Source organism: Marmota marmota, unplaced genomic scaffold, assembly GCF_001458135.2.
Source record: "Marmota marmota marmota unplaced genomic scaffold, marMar, whole genome shotgun sequence".
NCBI classification, from domain to species: Eukaryota; Metazoa; Chordata; class Mammalia; order Rodentia; family Sciuridae; genus Marmota; species Marmota marmota.
Window position 1 is genome coordinate 14,936,480 of NW_026000026.1, and position 23,656 is coordinate 14,960,135.

Consider the following 23,656-nt stretch of genomic DNA (forward strand, 5'->3'; position numbering starts at 1 on the left):
GGGGTGGGCTGTACTTCCGGCCCGAGATACCGTCGCGTTTCTGGGGCGACGCCTCAGCTGGCAGTTAACATCGTGTGAGCACCTCCATCCGGACCGGGCACTTCCATTACAGCATCACCATGGGGGCTGTGCTGGGCGTTTTCTCCCTCGCCAGCTGGGTGAGTTCGGAGTCCTGTGTCCTCGACGGACCTGTGGTATTCAGGGAATGGTAATGGTCCCTATCCCAGATCCGAACGGGCTACGGCCCCAGGTGCCCGCGGGAGAAGGAGCTAGGCCCGGGGCTGCGGAGGTCTCGAGGGTCTAGGCCACAGTCTACGATGTCCCCAGGTGGGCTTGGAGCTGCTCGGGTCGCCTTCCGCATTCACGGAGGAACGTGGGAGGCCTAACTGCCATTGTTTACAATTCCGATTGCCCCGCCCCCGCGAACCTTCTGGACTCTAGGTTCCTTGGGCGCTGGAGTGGTACCAAGGAATGGGAGCCCTGCCGCGGGGGCCCGTGGGTTCATTTGGAAGCTCTTCTTAAGGTGGCGTCCTTTAATTTTGGGCGGTTTGAATCATGTTTTTATTCCATAACACGGGATTTGCCAAAGCTACGGAGTACGTGGCAGGATTGGGATTTTAACCAAAGCCTGCCTGCGGTTCTGGTGCAAGGGTGGCTCACCAAAACTGGAGGCTGTGGCCTTTAACATTTTGGGACCTGTACAGGTTATTTTTCTGGATGAAAAACACTGTTATTCCTCACATCGCGAACTGTTGTGCAGATAACGTGACAAAGTGAATCACTTTGTAAACGGTAAACATTTTGAAAAGAAGATGTTAGGATTTTTGAAAGAGAATATGTTGAATTTCCTTATTTATGCTTCAGAGGAGCATGGTTCCTTGAATCATTTCCTAATTGTTTCTTAATTCCCTAAATGATGCAATTGACCAAAGATTCGGTCTCAGCACATTCCACTACTGTTTCTTAGGGACAGAAAATATTTTCTATCTTTCAAGGTTGTTTATCTTAAGAGAAAAAAGAAGTTAGGCCATTTAGGGGTTTCTTGAGCAGTTTTTTGATCTTGACTTAAATACACTTTATGTAGTTCATCTAATGCTAAAATTCACTTTACGTAGTTCATCCAATGCACCCCAAGTTTTACGAAGTAGTTCTTAACTTTACAATTTTTTTTTATTTTCTGTTACATTAAACCGAAAAATCTTTACCAGTTGATTTAAAAGAATTTTTTAGTTGTAGATAAATACAATACCTTTATTTTATTTATTTTTATGTGGTGCTGATGATCAAACCCAGTACCTCACACATGCTAGACAAACACTATCACTGAGCCACTAGCCCTCACTAGTTGATTTTTACAGTCACTAATGGAGTAAATCTACTTACAAAATAGTTAAAATATATACTTAACAATATTGATACTAAGGAGTGAATTGATTGGTATTTTGAAACAAAATGTCTTTCCTATCTTGATAACCTGAAAAACATTTTGGCTTTGAGTTCAAACTAGATTTTAATTGATGCTATATCTAGAAATGGCTTTTATATTTATCAGTCCTTTTATTCAGTAGGAATGTCAAGGAGTTTATTATACCAGAGTGGAGTGAGTTCGAAGAATAACAGGAAATTAAGTAAGAAAGGCAGCAGTGGGGGCAGGGGACTCGCTCAGCAGAAGAGTGTTTGTCTTAGCATGCTGGAGGTCCTGGGTTCCATCCCCAGCAAGAGAAAACAAAAACAGAAACAAAAACAAATGGAAATCACATGGATATCCATTATATGGTCTTACTGGGTTGTGTTTTGTTTTGTCTCTTTTGAACCCAGGACCTTGGACATGCTAAAGACATGAACCACAGAACTACATTCCCAGCCCAGTCTTACAGAGTTTAAGGACTTTGGCTTTTACTTTTAAGTGATAAGGGAAGCCATTGCAGAGTTTGAAAAGAGGATTGACATAATCTGACATGTGTTTTAACAAGATGGGTTCTAGTTGCTGTGTGGGGAATAGATAGTGGAAACGTAAGGATAAAACAATATAGGGAAGGAAAAACTCCCTCCTAAACTCACAAAAGAGAGATTAGCAAGAGGGAAAAAAATATACATGTTTAATGTTTTTTTCCCCATAATACTGGAGATTGAACCCAGCAGTGCTGTACCTCAGAGATACATCTCAGCCTTTTCTTAAAATTTTTATTTCGATACAGGGTCTTATTTATTTATTTACTTATTGTGGTGCTGGGGATTGAACCCAGGGGTACTCACCACTTGGCTAAATCCCAGATCTTTTTATTTTGAGAGTATCTCACTAAATTGTGGAGACTGGCCTTAAAACTTGAAGTTCTCCTGTCTCAGTCTCTCAAATAGCTGGGATTACATTGTGTACCACTGCATCCCATTTGTCTTTGGGTTTTCTTTTCTTTTCAAAGAGAGAGAGTTTTTTTAATATTTATTTTTTAGTTTTCAGCGGACACAACATCTTTGTTTGTATGTGGTGCTGAGGATCGAACCCGGGCCTCACTCATGTCAGGCGAGCGCCCTACCCCTTGAGCCACATTCCCAGCCCTGTCTTTGGGTTTTCTAAAAAGAGTTTATAATTTGTAGCAGACATACACACTGGAATAGTTAGTGAGTAATTCAAAGGAGCTTATATCCCTGACTTTATAGGAGACACAAAGAGGCTTCTATAGGAAGAACAAATAGTTGTTTTTTTGTTTTGTTTTGTTTTTATTCCCCTAGGAAAGACAGAGTTTTTAGGAGGGTAAATGGCAGATAAGATTTGTAATAATGCTTGTTTACAGAGGTGAAAGGTACTTCTTTAAACTCCCCTGGAACAGGAATATATGGCAGCCTAGGAGATTTCCCAGGAGTTGCTGGTTTTAGTCAGTTGAGGAAAGTTCTGAGAAGGCCTTTTCCTCCCTGCATTTATTGACTTTCCAGTGTCTTCAGTTTAAAGTAATCTTTATACCACTTCAGGGGCCCCACTGGGTCCCTACAGCAGTGAGATTGAGTTTATGCATAATCCAGATGAGTGTTGATAGTTGTAGCTTGAACCAAGGTGACAGTAAAGGATGCTATGAAGGAAGTCAAATCCTGGTTATACTTTGGCGATGGTGCTGATGCGCTGACAAACTGGTTGAGGATTTTGGAAAATAAAAAGACATCCAGGATGATTGGGTTTTGGGCCCCAACACCTGAAAAAGAAGAGTTGTCTTTCAATGGAAAAGTGAAATGATATAACACATAGGACAGGTTTGTTGCACATTTACTCATTTTTACTATGTAAAGATGCAGGAGATAGAACACTAAAGGTGGTTAGTTACAGGTATGATAGTTGGTAAATAAATGGATGTATTAGTTTGCTAGGACTGTATAACAAGGTATTACCCATTGGGTGACTTAAACAAAGGCAATTTATTGTCTCAATTCTTGGAGGTTGGAAGTCCAAGATTAACTCATTAAGTCCAAGTTTTCAGTTCTGCAAAAATAATAGTCAAATATTTCAGTTGCCATAAGCAGTATATTTGTTGTTCATTTTAAGTTTTTGTAAGTCTTCCACATCTGGGACAATGGGACAGAATGGTTAAGGTTGTCAACAAGGTTGATTCCTTCTGAATTTGGGAGAATCTTTTCCCTGCCATATCTTCTCTTGGGTTTGCTGGTGGTCTTTGACATCCTTTGGCCTGTTAAGCTCTGTCTTCATCTTCACATCGCAACCCTGTGTTGCAAATCTGTGTCCGCATTTCTCCTTTTTATGACTGACAGTAGTCATATTGGTATACACCAATATGCCTTATCTTACTACATCTGCAGGGACCCTGTTTCCAAATTGGTCACAATCTGAGATACTGGGAATTAGGAATTCACCATTAGAGAGAGCACAGTTCAACCCATAACAGACAGTAGGTGATTACTGTGAAATTGTTTGAATTTATCAGGCAAAACATAGCTAAAGGGAGATAGTGTGTGAGTATAGATAAAATAAGCCTGAAGAATTAGTGCCAGTTTTTGCCTGTTTTATTTATTTATTTGCAGCACTGGGGGTTTAATCCAGGGCCTCATACATGCTAGCCAAGTGCTCTACCATTGCACTTACACCCTCAGCTCTTTTTAACTTTTGAGGGAGGGTCTTGCTCCTTCCCTCCAGTTACTGGGATTATAGTATGTATCATTATGCTGGGTCAAAATTTCTGTATTTCTGTTACCAGATACAGACTTCATTTTGGTGTTTGGGCCTGAAACTGGCTTGGTCTGTTTCTTACTAGCTATTGGAATTACACAATAAATATATAGAAGGGACTCAGTGTATATTTATATTCTGGACGTCGTCAAATTTTTCACACAGTAACCCTGTTCAGGTAGGTGGTATTATATTCTTTTTTACAGATGAGAAAACTAGGCTTTTAAGTTTAGCAGCTTGCTCCAAACCTTACAAAATCCTGGTGAAGTTCACACAAGGTATCATCTGTTAAAAACAAAAAATTATTATTGGGACCATATTGTAAAGCCAAAGTGATCCATTGTTTACATCTACTTCTGCTAATTCTGAATTAGCCTGACTTTGTCAAGTGACTTGATAACCTCACCTGTCAAAAGCCAGTCAAGCAATTTCCTAATCAAGTATGTATATAAATGTTTCAAATTATATCCTTTCCCCTGGGTTGCTTGTTTCAGCTGATTTTTTTTTTTTTATCAGAAGTAAAAGTCACATAGCATAATATTGATTCTTATTTGTTTGTTTATTTTTTGGTATTGGAGATTGAGTTCCAGAGATGCTTTACCACTGAACTACATCCCCAAGCTTATTACCTTGAGACAGGATCTTGCTAAGTTGCTCTGGGTCTTACTAAGTTGCTGAGGCTGGCCTCAAACTTGTGATCCTCTTGCCTCAGTCTCTCTAGTCACTGAGATTACAGGTGTGCGCCACCACGCCTGGCTAATCTTAAAGTGTATCATCCAGTGGTATTTAGTGGTTTTAGTATTGTATTGCCATCACATCTAATTCCAGAACATCTACATTTCCCTATTCCCCTTTTCCTCAACTCCTAGTCTTTATGTTTCTGAATATTTCATATAAATGGAATTATAAGCAAAATAACCCAAAACGAGACCAAACCTCACGATCTGCAAGCTGACTTTAGTAGGCTGCAGTGAATGACACATGGCACATTTACTTGGGAGAAAATGGTAACTGGTTATAAGAGGGGTCTGCTTTTTATAGGTCTTAATGAAAGTTAATCATAGCAGAATGTTTAGTGTGACTTAATCATTAGAGACTTGGGACTTCCTGAGCAGTCAGGAAACTGGTTGTGTAGGTTAAAAATCTAACTCAGGAAAACAGCTGTAAAAGCTTGAAACTCATTGTTACTGGGATAAAAATCCACAGCCCTGAGCCCCTTTGTTTACCTTTTCTCTCTGGACCCATTGTCCTTGGGAAAGGATGAAAGACCATAGCCCAGGGCCTAATGTTTGCCTTCCCCTCTCCCCTCCCAGATCATACTGTCCTCCTTTTCTCCCTGGGGACTGCATTTCTCTTTTTTGGGGGGATGTTATTTTCCATATTCTTTAGGAATAATACAGTGAGTATGTGACCCTTTATGTCTGCTTCTTTTACTAATGTCATGTTTGTCTCTCTCTCTCTCTCTCTCTCTCTCACACACACACACACCATATTGTACTATGTATGAGTACTTTATTCCTTTATACACCTGAATAATGCATTGTATGGGTATGCCACATTTTACTTATACCTTATTTACTTGGTAGTTAATGAATATTTGGGTTGTTTCTACTTTTGTTGATTGTGAATAGTGCTCCTGGGAACATTTATCTTTTTGTATGAATAAGTATTTCATTTTCTTTGAGTGTTTATACTTAGGTATGGAAAAACTTGATCAGATGGTAATTCTGTGTTTTGATTTTTTTTTTTTTTTTTTTCTGGTACTGGGGATTGAACTTAGGACCTTGTGCATGCTAAGTAAGCACTCTATTGCTGTGCTATAGCCCCAGACCATTTTATTTTATTTTGAGACAGTGTTCCCTAAGTTTTCCAGCCTGGCCTTAAACTTGTAATTCTGTGACCTCAACTCCCCAATAGTTGGAATTATAGGTATGTATCACCATGCATATTTAACTTTTTGAGAAATTTTTGTTATTCTTGAATGAAGCTAAATGACTGTTGTTTTTATTATTTTTCAGTACTGAGGATTAAACCCAGGGCCTCATGCATGCTAGGCAAGCATTCTACCTCTATCATTATTTTGGACCTTTATTTATTTATTTATTTTTATGTGTGCTGAGGATTGAACCCAGTACCTCACGCGTGCTAGGCACTCACCACTGAGCCACAACCCCAGCTCTCTATCATTTTTTAAGAGGTCGCTGTAACAACTTTGGCAACTAGGGATTCTCAGGAAACAGCAAATGGAGTTAAGTTTATATCTTTCTTACATTGTTACAACACAAAAAAATATGCTCTCTGGATATAATTATCGGGCTCTTTGTTTTAGACACTATGTTAAATGCTCATTTTTAATTCAGCAAAGTGGAAGAGAGGAAAATTCTGTTGTTAGATCCATTTTACAGATGGAGAAATAGAACTAGATTATGTAACTTGCTGAGGTAAAGTGGCAGAGATAACATTGACTCCAGAGCACTGAAGGAGATCTCAGACTGCTTGTGATGTTCTCTCTGCAGGTCCCCTGCCTCTGCAGTGGCGCATCATGCTTGTTGTGTAGTTGCTGCCCCAACACTAAAAATTCCACTGTGACTCGACTCATCTATGCTTTTATTCTCCTCTTGGGAACTGCTGTGTCCTGTATCATGCTGACGGAAGGGATGGAAACTCAGCTGAAGAAGGTAAGTAGAAATAACAGTACCCTTAACTTGCTGACTTTTTTTTAAATTTTTTTTTTGTAGTAGATGGATAAGATACTTTTTAAATTTTATTTTCAGTTTAATTATTTTTACTGTTATATTCAGTCAAGATCATTGTAATTTTAATTTTATGTATTTAAATTATTTTTGAGTGTAGCCAAGACTTGGTCGTTAGGACATTAGTCCTTTTTCAGATATAAACGTGGTCAGAATGAACAGATTCAGGCTCTGGTTTCAAAACCCAGAGAAAACAGAATTTAAAAGGGATCCTAAGCCTTTTTTTTTTCCTTGTAGATTTAAACTTTAAGCAAGATTAGTCCTTCTCCTTTGGAAGGAATCTTTGATAGTTGGAAAATCTCATGGGAAAATTGAGATGACCTCATTAGCAAAGAAGAGAGCACTTTTGTTTTTGAGTGCAAGTTGTTTATACTCTTTGGAAACTGTATTGTTGGTCAGTGGGAAATAAAAGACAAAAATCCCACAGCCAGGGCTGGGGTTGTAGATCAGCGGTAGAGTGCTCACCTAGCATGTGTGAAGCCCTGGGTTCAATCCTCAGAACCACATAAAAATAAATAAAATAAAGGTAATGTGTCCAACTACAACTAAAAAAAGATAAATATTAAAAAAAACAAAAAAATCCCACAGCCAGCCTTGCAGTTGCTGAAGTGGTCAGTTTTATAAATCCAGGCTTTCCTATGGTGAAATAGAATCTTTGATTAACACGAACATTTCCATAACTTTGGAATTTTTTTTTTCCCCTCAGATTCCTGGATTCTGCGAAGGGGGATTTAAAATCAGTGTGGCTGATATAAAGGCAGATAAAGATTGTGATGTGCTGGTCGGTTTTAAAGCTGTGTATCGGATCAACTTTGCCTTGGCCATCTTTTTCTTTGCCTTCTTTTTGCTCATGTTAAAAGTAAAATCAAGTAAAGATCCCAGAGCAGCAGTACACAATGGGTATGTAAGACTGTTTGTCGTTGTATTATGGTGTGGCCTTTCCTCTCCTTCAGCAGGTAATGTGCCCATTCTGATGAAAGCAGTAGAATATGTCAATCAGTGGGCTGGATGTATTTTTTATTTTATTATATTATAATACACATGAAATTGTTAATGTCATTTTCAGCTGGAGCCCTACAACATGGAGGGGATAGGGAGTTATCTTATTGCCCTCTTTTTTTTTTTTTTTTGCAGTGCCAGGGATTAAACCCAGGGTTTCTCACATATTAGGCAAGCACTCTACCACCAAGCCACATCCTTGTCCCTGTTGAACACTTTTGAACAGGTCAGACACTATGCTAAGCCCTACACACAACGCACATTTTCCTTTCTGCTGTTTAAATAGAAACATGTACTTGACACATTTAAGCAGTGTATGAAAAAGATAGTGAATATATATATATGGACTGCTGATTTACATACTTTAATTCTTCCTACTCCTGATCACCAATTTCCCATACACACACACACACACACACACACATATATATAATATTTCTCATTTGAAAACTGAAAACAGTTTTGTAAATTCTTGTAATCTCCCTTTTTATAGGTGCAGTAATTGAATTTCAGAGGTTAAATATATCTTGCCTGAGATCTTTCAGCCAGTGATTTCTCTTCTGCCATGCAAGGCAATTATTAAAGATGATACACTGAGGGGCTGTGACTGTGGCTCAGTGGTAGAACACTTGCCTGACATGTGTGAGGCACTGGGTTCGAGTCTCAGCACTGTATATAAATAAGTAAAATAAAGGTCTATCAACAACTAAAAGATGTATATATTGAAAAAAAGATGATACACTGAAAGTCAGATTTGGCCCTGGCTTTGCTAATAATAAGCTGTGTGATTGTGGGCAAGGTTTTTATGTCCTGTGTTATAAATGGAGGATTTGGTAATAAATTTTCTCACAAACCTAGTAGTTAATGGATCTGTATGTACTAACCCTATTAGAACCCATAATTCTAGAAAAGTCCTTACTTTAAGTGCTAAAAGTGGATTCTTACATTTGCATGTTTCTCTTATAATAAATGTGAATGAATTACTTTCTGTGCTGCTGATGTCCTTTATATGAAATATTGAATGAAGTAGCCTCATATCAAATGAATAAGCCAGTCATTCATTTTGGTAATGCTATTAAGGCTTTATTTTTGCATTTAGAAATTTATGTTTCTCAGTGTAAGAACTCAAATAACATTACATAAATGCATTTTTGTTTTTAATAGGTTTTGGTTTTTCAAAATTGCTGCCATTGTTGGTATCATGGTTGGATCTTTCTACATCCCTGGGGGCTCTTTCACTTCAGGTATGGCTCACTACTGTTGGGTTAGTTATAAAATGTACAGTTTTATAGATGATTGACTTAGAGCTACACTTTCCTTAATGATTTTGCAGAACCAGCCATTAACTGAGATGATATACTAATATTACAACAGTGATTGATTAAATCCAGGAGGCATTCAGCCTGTTCTCAGCTTTTTGGGAACCATATGCTAATCTTTTGGTAATATTTTGATAGCATATCATCTTACTTGGCAAGATAAAGTTAATCAGAAACCTTGTCAATGTGAGGACCTATAACTCTTCTATTCCATTATGTCATTTGTAACTTGCTTCCTTAACATGGCATCAAGTAACATTTGAGGATTTCTGTTGCAATCTCCCACCCATAAAAGTAAAGGAAAGGACTTATATAGAACCAGTTGGAATGTCAGACCCTTGGCTCCCCTGGCACAAGCTAAAACAAGTTTTAAAAGGTCTGAAACCTAATAGGACACTGCTCAGAGAATGCTATTTGAGTTTGGAATTGTAGTAGTCTTGCTATACTGCTGGGGACAGAATGTCTTAACTATGTCTATTGAAATCTGTTCAGAATGTTGAAAGTAATTCTGAAATGTTCCTCCTGTGGGAAAGAATAACTCCATTCCTTTGGTTTGTAGTGTGGTTTGTTGTCGGCATGGTGGGGGCTGCTTTCTTCATCCTCATCCAGCTGGTACTCTTGGTAGACTTTGCCCACTCTTGGAATGAATCATGGGTGAGTCGTATGGAAGAAGGAAACCCAAGGGTCTGGTATGCCGGTAAGTAGCTAAACTCACCTCTGAGAGCCATGCTGCTGCATTAAACAGAGTGTACAATAAAATCTCCAGTGATTAAACATATAAACTCCAATATAGAGCTACTTTTTAAAAAAACTAAAATTTTCCAGTTGGGTTTCCAGAAGGGAACAGCAAAGATATTTTAAATCACTGGATTCTCTGAGCCAATTTATTCTGAGATTTATAATATAACTACGTGTGTTTAGATAAGGAAAATATTTAGTGACGTAGTCCTGGTTTGGGCAAACCTGTTTCAATGGACAGGGAAATCAGGTAGGTTCTACATTTGGGACAGCTGCCCATATACCTCAAGTGGATAGGGGTAACTGCTTTATTCAGAGTGTGACCCCACACCTCTTGTGAAAGCTTTCTGGTAGGAAAAGAACACTTCACATTTCTAGGTAGGGAATAGAATTTAAAGCCTATTTCATAATGGGGAGGGGCTTTGTAGCCTTCTGTTTATTAGGCTTTATTGCATTTTTAAAATAACAGTTGAGACTTCTCATTCCCAGTCCCATCCCCCATTATAAATAATAGATGCTGTGTCAAGAACTTGGAAAACAGAGATCTGACACAAAAGAAAAACTCTCGGGGCTGTGGTTGTGGCTCAGTGGTAGAGCACTTGCCTACCACATGTGAGGCACTGGGTTCGATCCTCAGCATTATATAAAAACAAACAAGGGTGAAAAGAAAAGAAAAATTCTCAAGGTGTGGGAGTATAGCTCAGAGAAGTATGTGCTTACGACGTGTAAGGTCCTCGGTTCAATCACCAGCATTGAAAGAGAAAACAAATTTCCCGTAGTCCAACTATCTAATAATAATTATTCACTGTTAACATATTAGTCTTTTTTTATAGTCTTTTTTTTACATGTACATACATATTTTTTGTGTATGAAATTCAAATGTGTGTAACATGGTTTTGTTTATTTTCTTAATGTATTGTGCATGTAAATGGTTTATAATTTGGCTTTTTTGAACTTAGAAATAGCTTGTGAACTTATTTTGGCTTATGGTACAGAAGTAAATACCTAATATATTTGATTACATTTCTGATTGTTTCCTTAGGCTAAATTTCCAGGAGGAGAAGGATCAAAGTGCATAAGAGTTTTAAATGCTTTTAGTGCATATACAAATTGCTCAGTTTTTTCATTTCACTTATTTGGCTTATTTTAGAAGTATTTACACACACATACACTCACAAATTGTGTGTGTGTGTGTGTAAAGGAAAGTAATACTTATTTACTTCATTCTAGTAAAATTTTATTTTTTTATCTATTCTGTTTTCTATAATTCCTTCCTTTGGAGAGGGTGGGGCAGTAGTGGGGATTGAACCCCCAGGCCTGTGTGCATGCTAGGCAAGCCCCTCTATGCACCCTTTTATATTTTTTGAGACAGGTTCTCTCTGAGTTTCTCAGACTGGCCTCAAACTTGTAGTCCTTCCTGACCCAGCCTTCTTAGTAACTGTGATTACAGGTGTGTGCCACCATACCCAGCTATACTTTTTTTTTTTTTAATTTAGAAAATTTTGGGCTGGGGATGTGGCTCAAGCGGTAGCGCGCTCGCCTGGCATGCGTGCTGCCCGGGTTCGATCCTCAGCACCACATACAAACAAAGATGTTGTGTCCGCCGAAAACTAAAAAATAAATATTAAAAAAAAAAAAAGAAAATTTTTATATAATTCATTTTGGATCATATAACTCTAGAAGAATTTAATGAGTTGAAGATTGACTGTACCTACCTTAAGAGTAGCTAAGTATAGAGAAATTTATCTCTATTCTGATGGAAAAACATTAAGAACTGTGCTGGTGACCTAATGTAGAAAGTTTAATTTTAAACTTGTGAAATCCATCCAGATAAGTAGAAACCAATTTTCTCTCGTAAGTCTTTGCTTCAAATTGAACACAGGTTTACTTGGTGTACTGTACGGTCTCTTTCCTGTTTCTTAATTTCAGAATTAAGTAATTAATTTTTGGTTAACCTTATGACTAGAAAGAAGCATTCATGTAGATATTTGGAAATAGCAAATGATCCACTTTCTCATTGTTTGTGATCGGAAACAGTTTTGGGTAGCCAGTGGCCACAGAAGAAAAACTGTTATAAAAAGATGCATGTTTTATTTACCCCTCTCACCTCCTGGCATATTGCTTCCTATGAATTGTGCCATTTTGAGGGCCCAGGAATCATCTAAGCTATGTAAAGCTTCTGGAACTCCTTATTTAGCAGACAAAAAATTAGCAGTTTATTCTAACTGGAATGACCAAATATCTGGTAATCTAGGCAATGAAACCAAATTAGATAATCCAGGAAGTGAATTCACTTGCTTCTTGGGTTTTAGAAATTAGCATTGAGCCAACACAACCCGAAACTAACCTTGGGGCTTCTGAAATTTTGTTATAAATTCTTGACCACCATGAGGGTGGGTAATTTAATACGTCTTCATTTTTATATAGTATACAAAAGAAATTGGTCTTCATTGTAGAAGTTTTCTGAGAATCGTGGATATTTATATTTGTTTCTCTTTTTCCAGCTTTACTCTCTGTTACAACCTTTTTTTATGTCATGTCAATCATCGTTGTTGGGTTATTCTACACATACTACACAAAACCAGATGGCTGCACAGAAAACAAGTTCTTCATCAGTATTAATCTGATTCTCTGCATTGTAGTTTCCATTATATCGATCCACCCAAAAATTCAGGTATGGTTGTTTTCTGCTTCTTCCTGCTGTGAAAGTTTTTGTTTTTGTGTTTGTATACCAAGGATGGAACCCAGTGGGGCTTAACCACTGAGCCACATCCCTTTTTTTATTATTTTGAGACAGAGTCTCACTGAGTTTCATAGGGTCTCTCTAAGTTGTTGAGGCTGGCCTTGAACTTAAAATCCTCCTGTCTGTCTCATCTCCTGAGCTGCTGGGATTTCACCATGCCCGGCCCTGTGAACAGCTTTTAATTAACACTAATTTCAAAAACTTAGTAACCCTTTAGTGAATTTATGTCTGAGTTAACCTTTTAAATATTTTTCCATATTATGTTACAGTCTTCATAGTTACAAGTTAATAAGCATATATTGCGTTATTGAGTGCCTCTGTCATGATTAATTTCCCTTTCATTTAAAAAAAAGCTGAGGAACTTGAGAATTTATAGATCTTCTAAAACTGTGTAAGTCTTGGGAATGATTGTTATGAGTCATTAGATAACATGTTTTTAGGAGAAATAGTTAACTTTAATATTAAAAACAAAGATTCATGCTCTTGAGTGTCATTTTTTAAACATTATATAGGGTTAATATGTATCTCAGTGGTAGTGAAGATTGGCCATACCTTAGAATAACTAAGTGTAGAGACATTGTGCTTGTTCTGATGGGAAAACATTAAGAACCATGCTGTGCTGGGGATATAGCTCAGTTGGTAGAATGCTTGTCTCATATGCACAAAGCCCTGAGTTCCTTCCCCAGCATCATGATCAAAAAAAAAATCATTGCAGTTTTAGATATTAAAAGACATCTAGTCTTCACTTCTGGGTTAAAAGTGAGAAAACTGTAACCTGGGAGGCGGAAGATCATAAGTTCAAGGCCAGCCTGGACAACTTAGTGAGACCCTGCCTCAAAATAAAAAAAACAAAAAGGCTTGGGATATAGCTCAGTGAAAGAAGCGATGGATCACCTCACTGATTAGTAACAGAGCTGAGCTGAGATTCTTCCTATTACACCAAGGGACTAAACAATCAAAGCTGTTGTGTGATGTACAGGAATTTTCAGGATCAAAGAATGCCTTGAGAGTCAGTAGATGTTTTATATTTCTTAATTCTTTTGCAAACAAACTCAGATTGACAGGTTACTTGTCCACTTTCAGCTGTCAAGCAAAATCAATAGGTTCTCAGCTACTAACAATTCAACAAATCGCAGGGAAGCACACTGGCTTTTAGAAAGAGAGACCTTGCAATCCCTTTGGCAGTTTTCCTTTTTATTCCCTAGGAACATCAGCCTCGTTCCGGCCTCCTACAGTCCTCTGTCATCACGCTCTACACCCTGTACCTCACATGGTCAGCCATGACAAATGAACCTGGTAAGGAATGTCAATAACACATTTATAGGATGAAAATAGGAAAGTACCTCTTTGGTGGGTGTAAAAACTAGAGGTAGAGCAAATATGAAACAGACAACAACATTTTAAATGTTGTAATTGAACAATGGTCACTGTAGATTTACAGATGTTTATTTTTCTTTTATGTTTTATTCCCCATATGTAAGACCTAGGAAGACCTTTTGACACTAGTAAGAGCTCTTCACAAGGGTGACCTTGTTTTGGTCCTTTGTAAGGTTATTTTACTTTGTTGTCATAGACATGGCAAAAATAGCTGTAAGAAAATCTCCTTTTACAGCTATTATAGGATTGTTCTCAATAGATCATTCTGTGGACTCTATAAAGGTAAACAATTATTGTAGCCCCCCTCTTATGATATTTTTTTTCAATTTTTAGTTGTAGATGGACAAAATACCTTTATTTTTTATTTATTCATATGCAGTGCTGAGAATTGAGCCCAGTGCCTCACACATGCTAGGCAAGCACTCTACCACTGAGCCACAACCCCAGCTCAGTAACTTAATTTTTATTAAATAACTATGTTAAAGCTTAGGATAAACTTGTGTGCATAAAGCCTTGGTACTATATAACTAAAAAGATCTTTCAGGTAAACTATAAAGCCAGGAAAATCATGCTTGATGTTTACGAATTTGACAGATACTGTCGTTTCTTGTTTTCTGAAACTAAATCACTAATTTCAGCACATATACATTACTGACTGCTGAGTTTCCAGCTGGATGAAGTATTCTCATGTTTCACATCAGCACTGAATGATATATAGGCAATCTCTTAATTCTTTCTTGGAACAAGATGAGCTGAAACTATGGATAATAAAAATTTCCCATTTTCAGATCGATCCTGCAACCCCACCCTACTGAGCATCATTACACACATCGCTTCACCAACCATGACTCCTGCAAATTCCACTGTTATAGTCCCTACCTCTGCTCCACCATCGAAGAAGGGGCACTTTGTGGATGCAGAAAATCTTCTAGGGCTTGCAGTCTTTGTTTTCTGTCTTTTGTATTCTAGGTAAGTTAAAAGGTGGTTAGTCTAAGGTTCTCATGAAAGATAATAATAGAATGAAGAAGGTATTTTGCTTTTAAAACTATTTTGAGGAATGGAAAAAAACAGTTCTCTTTAATGAGAAGTTCTTTATGCACCTCAGTTACCCAGCTATGTGTGTTTCTTTCTTTCTTTTTTTTTTTTTCATTTTGGTACTGAGGATTGAACCCAGAGCCTTGAGCATGCTAGGCAAGCACTCTACCACCTAGTGACATCCCCAGCTCCCAGGGGGGATTTGTATTTCTTAAAGTCCAGAATATCATCTCACCAGATAATTCCTCAAAGTCTTACAAAGAAATGAGAATAAAATAGTGGCTTTCAAAACTGGATGGATTATCATTTTAGAAAAAAAATCTTGGGGCTAGGGGTGTAGGTCAGTGGTAGAATACTTGTCTGACATGTGGAGGTCCTGGGTTTGATTCCTAGCACCACAACAAAATAACACAAAAGGAAAGTATTTTCATTCATACAAAAATCCTATACCCGTTAGCAGTCACTCCCCAATCACCCTCCTTTCTGCTTCTGGCAACCACTAAGCTACTTCATGTGTCTGTAGATTTGCCTACTCAAACATTCCATATGTAGTCATGGCTCACATTATATAAATACTTTTATATATTTATATACACATGCACACATGTGCACGTGTGTAAAATACATAGGTTTCATATATAGTCCTGAGTATACAAGGATACTCTGAGAAATGCATTGTTAGATGATTTAATTGTTCGAACATCGTAGTGTGTGCTTATTACATAAACTGAGATGGCACCAGTGTCATTAGGTTCTGTGATCTTATAGAACCACTGTCATGTGCAGTCCTGTCGTCAACTGAAACATAGTATGGCACTTGACTAAATGCAGTAATGTCAGGTCTGACCGCTTTTGCTGAATAGTTTTGAGGTTGATCCTTGTAGCAACTTATATCAGTAATTATTCCTTTTTTTATAGAAAATATTGGATCCCATTGTGTAGCTGTAACACAGTTTGTTGTTAATCAGTTGGTGGACATTTGGGTTATTTCCCTTATGTGACTGTTTTGAAAAATGCAGCTGTTAATGTTTGTGTGGATGTATGTTTTTAGCTCTCTTGAACATAGGTAGGAGTGGAATTTCTCAGTTATTTGGTAACTATTTAACTTCTTAAGGAACTGCCAAAGTGTTCTCCATGTAGTGGCTGCATCATGTTATGTTCCCCCAACAAAATTTCCACTTTGACCATATCCTAATCATTATACTGTAATTGTCTACCTTTTAAATTGTAACCATACTAGAGTGAGTGGAGTAGCATTTTGTTGTGATTTTGATTTGTGTTTCTCTAACTAATGGTAGGCATCTTATTCATGTGCTTATTGGTAGAGCTTCTTTAATTTTCTATTTAAGGCTTTTACTTGTTTTTTAATTAGGTTGTCTTTTTATTGTTTTTATATATGGCTTGAGGTAGAGGTTCCAGTTCTTCCCCTTGTGATTATTCAGTTGTCCCAGACCATTTGTTGAAGAAACTCTCCTTTCTCCCATTGAATTGTCTTGGCATCTTTATCAAAAATCAGTTGACCACAAATGTAATAGTTTTATTTCTAGGCCTGTGTTTTTGTTTCATTGGTTTGTATGTTTTACCTTAGGCCAGTACCAAACTGTTTTGATTACTATAGCTTTGCAGTGAGTTTTGAAATTGGGAAGTTGGAATTCTCTAAATTGTTCTGTTTTAAGATTGTTTTGGGTCATATGTATTTTTATGTGAATTTTAGGATGAGCTTGTCAGTTTCTGTAAAAATAGATAATCAGAGCCAGGCTCCTGAGTACCTGTGATCCCAGCTACTCAGGTGCCTGAAGAATAAGGGTCATAAATATGAGACCACCCTCGACATTTTACTGAAACCCTGTCTCAAAATAAAACATAAAAAGAGCTTGGGAAATAGTTTATTGGTGAAGTGCCCCTGGGATCAATCCTTAGTACCAGAAAGAAAAGGTAGTTGAGATTTTGATAGGGTTTGCATTGGTATTTCTTTCAGTGGATTATAGTTAACCTAGTGTACAGATCTTAAACATATTTTGTAAATTTCTAAATGTTTTATTTGATTTGATGGAATTGTAGTTACAGTTGTTCAACTTTGGGATTGCTCATTTCTCAAGTAGTTGATTTTTTTTTTAAGAGAGAGAGAGAATTTTTTAATACTTATTTTTTAGTTTTTGGTGGACACAACATCTTCATTTTATTTTATTTTTATGTGGTGCTGAGGATCGAACCCAGCGCCCCGCCCGCACACCAGGCAAGCATGCTACCGCTTGAGCCACATCCCCAGCCCCATAGTTCATTTTTGTGTGTTGATCTTGTATTCAGCTAACTTGCTGAGCTCATTCATTGGTTCTAAAGGTTTATGTGTGTTTATTCCATAGGATTTTCTACATACAAGATCAAGTTATCTGCTAATAGAGTTGGTTTTACTTCCTTTCTAGTTGGATATCTTTCATTTCTTTTGCTTCATTATTCTGGCCAGATCTTCTGGTATAGCATTAAATAGCCAAGTGAAGAGTGGGATTCTTCTCTTGTTCTTGATCTTAGGAGGAACCTTTTAGGTTTTCACCATTAAGTATGGTGTCAGCACTGCGGTTCGGTTTTCACTGATGTATTTTATCAGTTGGAGAAAGTTGTGTATTCCTGCTTTGAGTATTTTTATCTTGAAAGGTCATTGGGTTTTGTCAGATGCTTTTTCTGTCTATTGAAATGGTCATGTAGTTTTTGTCTTTTATTCATGTGTATTTTTTAATTCAGTCATTTAACTCCTGCTTGTAGTAAGCATCTGCAGTGCTAGAGACACATAGATGACTCTGCATCTTGTTAGGGAGTTCTTTGCCTAGTAAGGCAAAGTTTAGAATTTTAAGCAGAGACCTTAGTCTCCAAAGTTGGAGCAGCTACAATATAATATTTGCAGGCCAAAGGCAGCAGTTCATTTCATAGCCCCTTTCTGATTTGTCTTCCTTACTTTCCAGCATCCGAACTTCCAGCAACAGCCAAGTAAACAAGCTGACCCTCTCAGGGAGTGACAGCGTGATCCTTGGTGATACCAATGCCAGCGGAGCCAACGATGAAGAAGATGGACAGCCTCGGCGGGCTGTGGACAATGAGAAAGAGGGAGTGCAGTATAGCTACTCATTTTTCCATCTGATGCTCTGCTTGGCTTCCTTGTACATCATGATGACACTGACCAGCTGGTACAGGTGAGGCACAGACAAAAAGGTGGAAGACCACTTAGCCCTTTGGACCGCCTGTGACTCTTTATCTATTGTCCTGACCATATCACCCCTTATTTTACTCCTTTAATAAGCTCTGCTCGGTGCTCTCTCTGAAAGACTTTGGACTTTCTCCCCTCTGCATTTAAAATCCATTTGGAATTCTTTGCAGTGAAAATATTTGGGAGTTTTTCTAGACTTGATTTATTTGAGAGAGAAAATCACGATATTTTATAGGAGCTTAACCCATCTTTGTAGACAAGTTTTCTCTGTACATAGAGATGGCCATATCAAAATATTTTGGTCAGAGTAATAATGTGCTAAGGAAAGAACGTTTCAGGGAGGCCCATTTTAACCTAGACTTTTACCAATAATTAGAACAGCCAAGTGGTCCTGAAGCATTTTACCCAAAGAATAGCTGAAGTCTTTCATGCTGACACAAGGAAAAATGCTATTTAAGAGGCCAAATATTTGCTCATAACAACTAAAAATAGCAGCTTCTTCAACTTTCCCCTAGAAATGTACTGGGGTACTAGTGCCAGCCAGGTTTCACAGGGGAGTTTCTTGCCTTAACTAGGGTCTGCAGGATGCTGGTACCAGATTCCTTTACCTGACTCTTTTTGTTTTCTTAGCCCTGATGCCATGTTCCAGAATGTGACCAGCAAGTGGCCTGCTGTGTGGGTCAAGATCACCTCCAGCTGGGTGTGCCTCCTCCTTTATGTCTGGACCCTTGTGGCTCCATTAGTCCTCACCAGTCGGGATTTCAGCTGAACTTCTGAATGCCAAGGACACTGCTGAAGTTCCTAAAGGTCTCACCTTTGCTGAAAACTCATATCCCTTTTAAGTTTGCTTCTACTAAACTATTAAGTGAACGCTTTGCAAATTTGACTATATTCTGGTTTATATCAAAAAGCAAGATTGAAAATGCTTGATGCAGAATCTGAACTTTTCATTTTTATGTATGTTTATTTGTAAGGATATAGCACAAGAGAACATTTTTGCGTTTTTAAAGAGAACTACAGCTGTGCTGTGAAGAGAGTTCTTTATAAAGATATGTAGGGTTCTACAAATTTCGTTTAAAATATAAGAAAGAAGAATATTGGATATTTGAAGCTATCATTAATATATTTCTATTGCATTCTCCTTAAAAAGAAAAAATGCATTTATATGACATTTCCCTCCATGAAAGTCTTTATTGTGTGATTTAAGCACATTGTTCAGTGCGTAAACTCTTTGGAGGTGTGTCGCATCATCGTTCTTGGGTAAGGATCATGTATGTGGGTCCTTCTCTAGAAGCGTGATTGCTGATGAGGCTGCTGCTTCTACAGCTTGAGTTTATTTACTTTTTTAATACTACAGCATTGATGCAGCTTGATACAAGTCTGTGGCTTTGCCAGATATGTTAATTTCAATAAATGCTTTGTAGGTTTGATTAAAATGAAGATTCATTTGGGGAAATACCGCAATGTCTATGTAATGATCTTGTCATGAGTATGTAAAAGTAAAATGCATGTAAGTTATATATTTGCACTATAAAGGTATTTGATTACAATAGAAAGACATTAAACTTTTAAGGCCCTTTCTTTAACAGCTTTTTGAGTTAATAGCCATGCATTATTTTTTGGACAGTCACAGGTTTATCTAGCATCACACCAGGATGCCCCTGTTCCTTCTGAGTCTTGAACTCATTCAAAAATTATCCCGATTATCTTCTCTGGGTAAGACTTTGGTAGATGAGGAATAGTTAAGGCACTGTCAAGAAATATAATCCAGAGAGGCAGCATACAAGGAGGTGTAGGATAAAGCAGTTCTTTTAACAAAGATTTACTGGGTGTCTATTCCACAGCAGGCCCTGGAACACAGCTTTAAATATGACAGACCACAGGCTCTTCCTTCTTGGACAGTGTAGAGGAGTTTGAAAATGAGCTGATGGGTGGTTCTGATGTGAGTTAGTGCTGTGATTTTGGGATTGCAGGAATCAGGAGGATGGGTACCTGGGGTAGAGGGTGTCACAATGGACTTCCTAGAGAAGTGCTATTAGGAGTAAGCTAGAGAGACATGAGATAGTGGAGTGACATTGCTGAGGATGGGCAGAACTACACTTAAAAGCAGGGAGATGGGAAAAAAGTGTTCAGTGAAGCCGGAATGGAGGGGGAGAGAATATGGGGACTGAGTTCTGAAGTGCTTTATAGACCCTCATGAGAGTTTGGACTGTAATGTTGAAGGCAGCAGAGCGCATCTTCAGAGCAACATGCGCAAACTGTGTCTTTGGTCACTTGGGCTGATACAGAGAGGATGGATACAGAGAGATGATACCAGAAGCAGTTCATAGGAAATTTGAAATAAAGAAGTAGAAGGGGACATGGGGGGAATGAGAGAGTGAGGGCTACTTGGTAATTAGAATTTTAACACTGGAAATTAATTAGATATGGGGGAAGGGTAGAGTCCTAAGTGCTTCTGATTTAATCATCCAGGTAGATGGTGCTGCACTTAGATTGGAAGCAGCAAGAGCACAGGTGTAAAATGACAGAGGTGGTCCCTTCAGAATGAGTACAGTCTTGGGAGTAAGCTTTTAGGTTTGCACCCCAACTTTGCCCCCCACCCCCAAATTGGGGATTGAACCCAGGAGCATGTTATCACTGAGCTATATCCCCAGTATTTTTTTTATTTTAAGACAGGGTCCAAGTTGCCCAGGCTGGCCTCACACTTCTGGTCCTCTTGCCTCAGCCTCCTATGTTGCTGGGATCACAGGCCTGGGCTACTACCATGCTTGGCAGCTTCTCCATTTTTCAGCTGCCAAACTGGTCAGCCAATATTTACTGAGTACATACCACATTTTATGACTTAGGGCAAATGACTTTACCTCTCTGAGCTTCAGTGTTGGTACCTAGAACCTGTGTACTGATGTACTTAGATGGTTTGAAGAATGCTTAACACACTTAAAGCACTCTTGATAGGAGCTGCTAATCTCATTATGGGTTAAAGTGAGACTGGATGAGATTCAAGGGTCACAGATGTCCAGAATCTGGTAGAGGCTGGATTTGAGGTATTCTTGTAGAATTTACCAGATGAACATAGAGGTGGAGATAGGGAAGCAGAGCTTGAAACAAATGGTTGGAACCGCTGTCCTTCAAACCAGCCGTGTATGTCAGGCTTGTATGTGGAAGTAAAGTGCAAAGGATTTGAGGGTGAATGAGTTTGGCCCTTGGTCTTGCCAGAGTAAAGCAGATTCCCGGTCCTTAATAGCAGGGGAGCCAGAAAGAATTCTATAGGTTCTAAACTTCAAAAACATTACAGTGCCCCCCTCTTCCGCCTTATGTAATTCAATATAAAAGCAATACTAAACTGTAAAATAATGTAACAAAGTCCAATAAAGGTTTTTATTTTTTTTTCCTCATGATGATAGTTTGATATTAATTTGAAATAACAAATTCTCTTTAAAGTTTGGGGATGGGGCTGGGGATGTGGCTCAAGCGGTAGCGCGCTTGCCTGGCGTGTGTGCGGCCCGGGTTCGATCCTCAGCACCACATACAAACAAAGATGTTGTGCCCGCCGAAAACTAAAAAATAAATATTAAAATTCTCAAAATAAATAAATAAATAAAGTTTGGGGATAATGTCCCTTTTGTTGGTCATCCCCTAAGAATGAATGAAGTCTGTCTGTGAATAGAAAACTCAGTCATTGACATTCAAGAATTATACACGTGAATGCTGAATTATACATAAACGTTAATAATACCAACATTTTGAGTAAGCGAAGATCATGCTTCAAAGCAGGGTGGTGTTATGAATCATCAGATCCCATGGTTTCATCTCATTCCAGATGAATCACCTGGTGTTTCTTCAGTAAGAACAGGTTGGGACGGCCTCTTAGGTCAAGGCCTTGGCTTTGTGGTCAGTAGCATGTTCTAGGAGTTCATTAAAGCAGCAGCTGCTACTTTGACCTCATTAGAGCTGGGAGAGAGCTGTTAAGTTTTGGTTTACCTTTTAGGTTGGCCTTAAACTCAGTGGGGAATAAAACTTTCTCTTGATAGCCAAAGATAACTGCCAAAGAATGACCATAGACCTGGTTATAAGGATAACTTGATGTTCCAGACCAAACCATAACTCAGGTCTAATTTAGAGCAGGACAGCCTTTTTTGTCAATCGTAAAAGTCTTTGCTTGACTATATTTTTCTTTTTTCCTGTTGAACGTGAGTATTTAGATGATGATGTGCATTTGATTTCTGGAAATTAGTAGCAGGTACCAGGCTTATGTTTCTTCACGGGAGCTTCTGGTCATCTTTCTCCCTTTGTGTTGGCCTATCCATCCTGTTACCCAGGCACCTAAATCAGTCTGCCTCCTCGGTGATGTCCTGATGACTGCTGGGTGACTCAAGCCACACGTTGCCTCTTTCCTCAGGTGAAGAATAATAATAGATACCACATAAACAGCTACATGTGCCAGGCCGTGAATAGATAATGTGTACACCCCTGTGAGGTGCTGAGTCCCCACACTCCCTGCCCTTAAATCAAACCGAGGCTTGGAAAGTAGTCAGACTTCCTGTTGCCCAGGAAGAGGTGAAGAAGCAGGGAGTCAAACCTGGGGCTTGACTTCTAAGTTCTTTTCTCAAAACACCCTTTGTCTGGATCCAGGAGGTTATACTAGAGACTGCTTGGAGACAATGGAGGGGAGTAAGCTGGCTCACGACACTACCCATCATTTTCAGGAAAGTTAGTGACCACCTGACAGCAGTCACTATTTTACTAGGTCACTATTGCTAGTTGCTGGCATCTAGTCAGGTAAGAGCATGAACACTTGGTTAAAACTTCCCCCCAAGGAAAGTGATACCCTAACTGATCTTCTGACTCTCCACCTTTATCATTATTTGGTTTGGGGACCAAACCCTGAGCCTTCTGCATGCTGAGCATGCAGTCTACCTCTGAGCTATATCCCCAGCCCTTTTTATTTTTTGTAAGTTGCTGAGGGTGACTTTGAACTTGTGATCCTCGTGCCTCAGCCTCTCAAGTCACTGGGATTACAACAGGCGTGCACCACCGCACCTGGCTTTACTTGCCAGCAGCTTTAAATGTATTAACGTAAAACCTGTGCCGCCATTGATTGTGGGAGGGGCCCTGCAGGTCGGCAGTGAGGAGGTGCTCAGAAAAGTGCCTCCATTGATGGTCATAACACTGCTGTGAGGTAAAAGGGCTGGAGATGTTGGCTCCCATTTTCCAGAATGAGAAACAGACTGAGCATTCGGTTCCTCCATTTTCCCAGGAAAGGCTGGTTGCACTAAAGGGTGCATACCTGCCTGGTTGTGACATCAAAAGCCAACAGTGAAC

At 38.7% G+C, this 23,656-nt stretch overlaps 1 protein-coding gene across 1 annotated transcript; it reads left to right on the plus strand.

Annotated features, from left to right (window-relative positions):
- Positions 1–21,725, plus strand: Serinc3 (serine incorporator 3). The gene is made up of 10 exons (XM_015480167.2): positions 1–158; positions 6,688–6,849; positions 7,631–7,824; positions 9,088–9,167; positions 9,802–9,939; positions 12,485–12,654; positions 13,929–14,019; positions 14,889–15,069; positions 18,093–18,320; positions 18,965–21,725. Exons 1-10 carry the CDS (start codon positions 120–122, stop codon positions 19,101–19,103), a joined length of 1,422 nt encoding a protein of 473 aa, XP_015335653.1. The 5' UTR covers positions 1–119; the 3' UTR covers positions 19,104–21,725.
- The last annotated feature ends 1,931 nt before the right edge of the window (positions 21,726–23,656 follow it).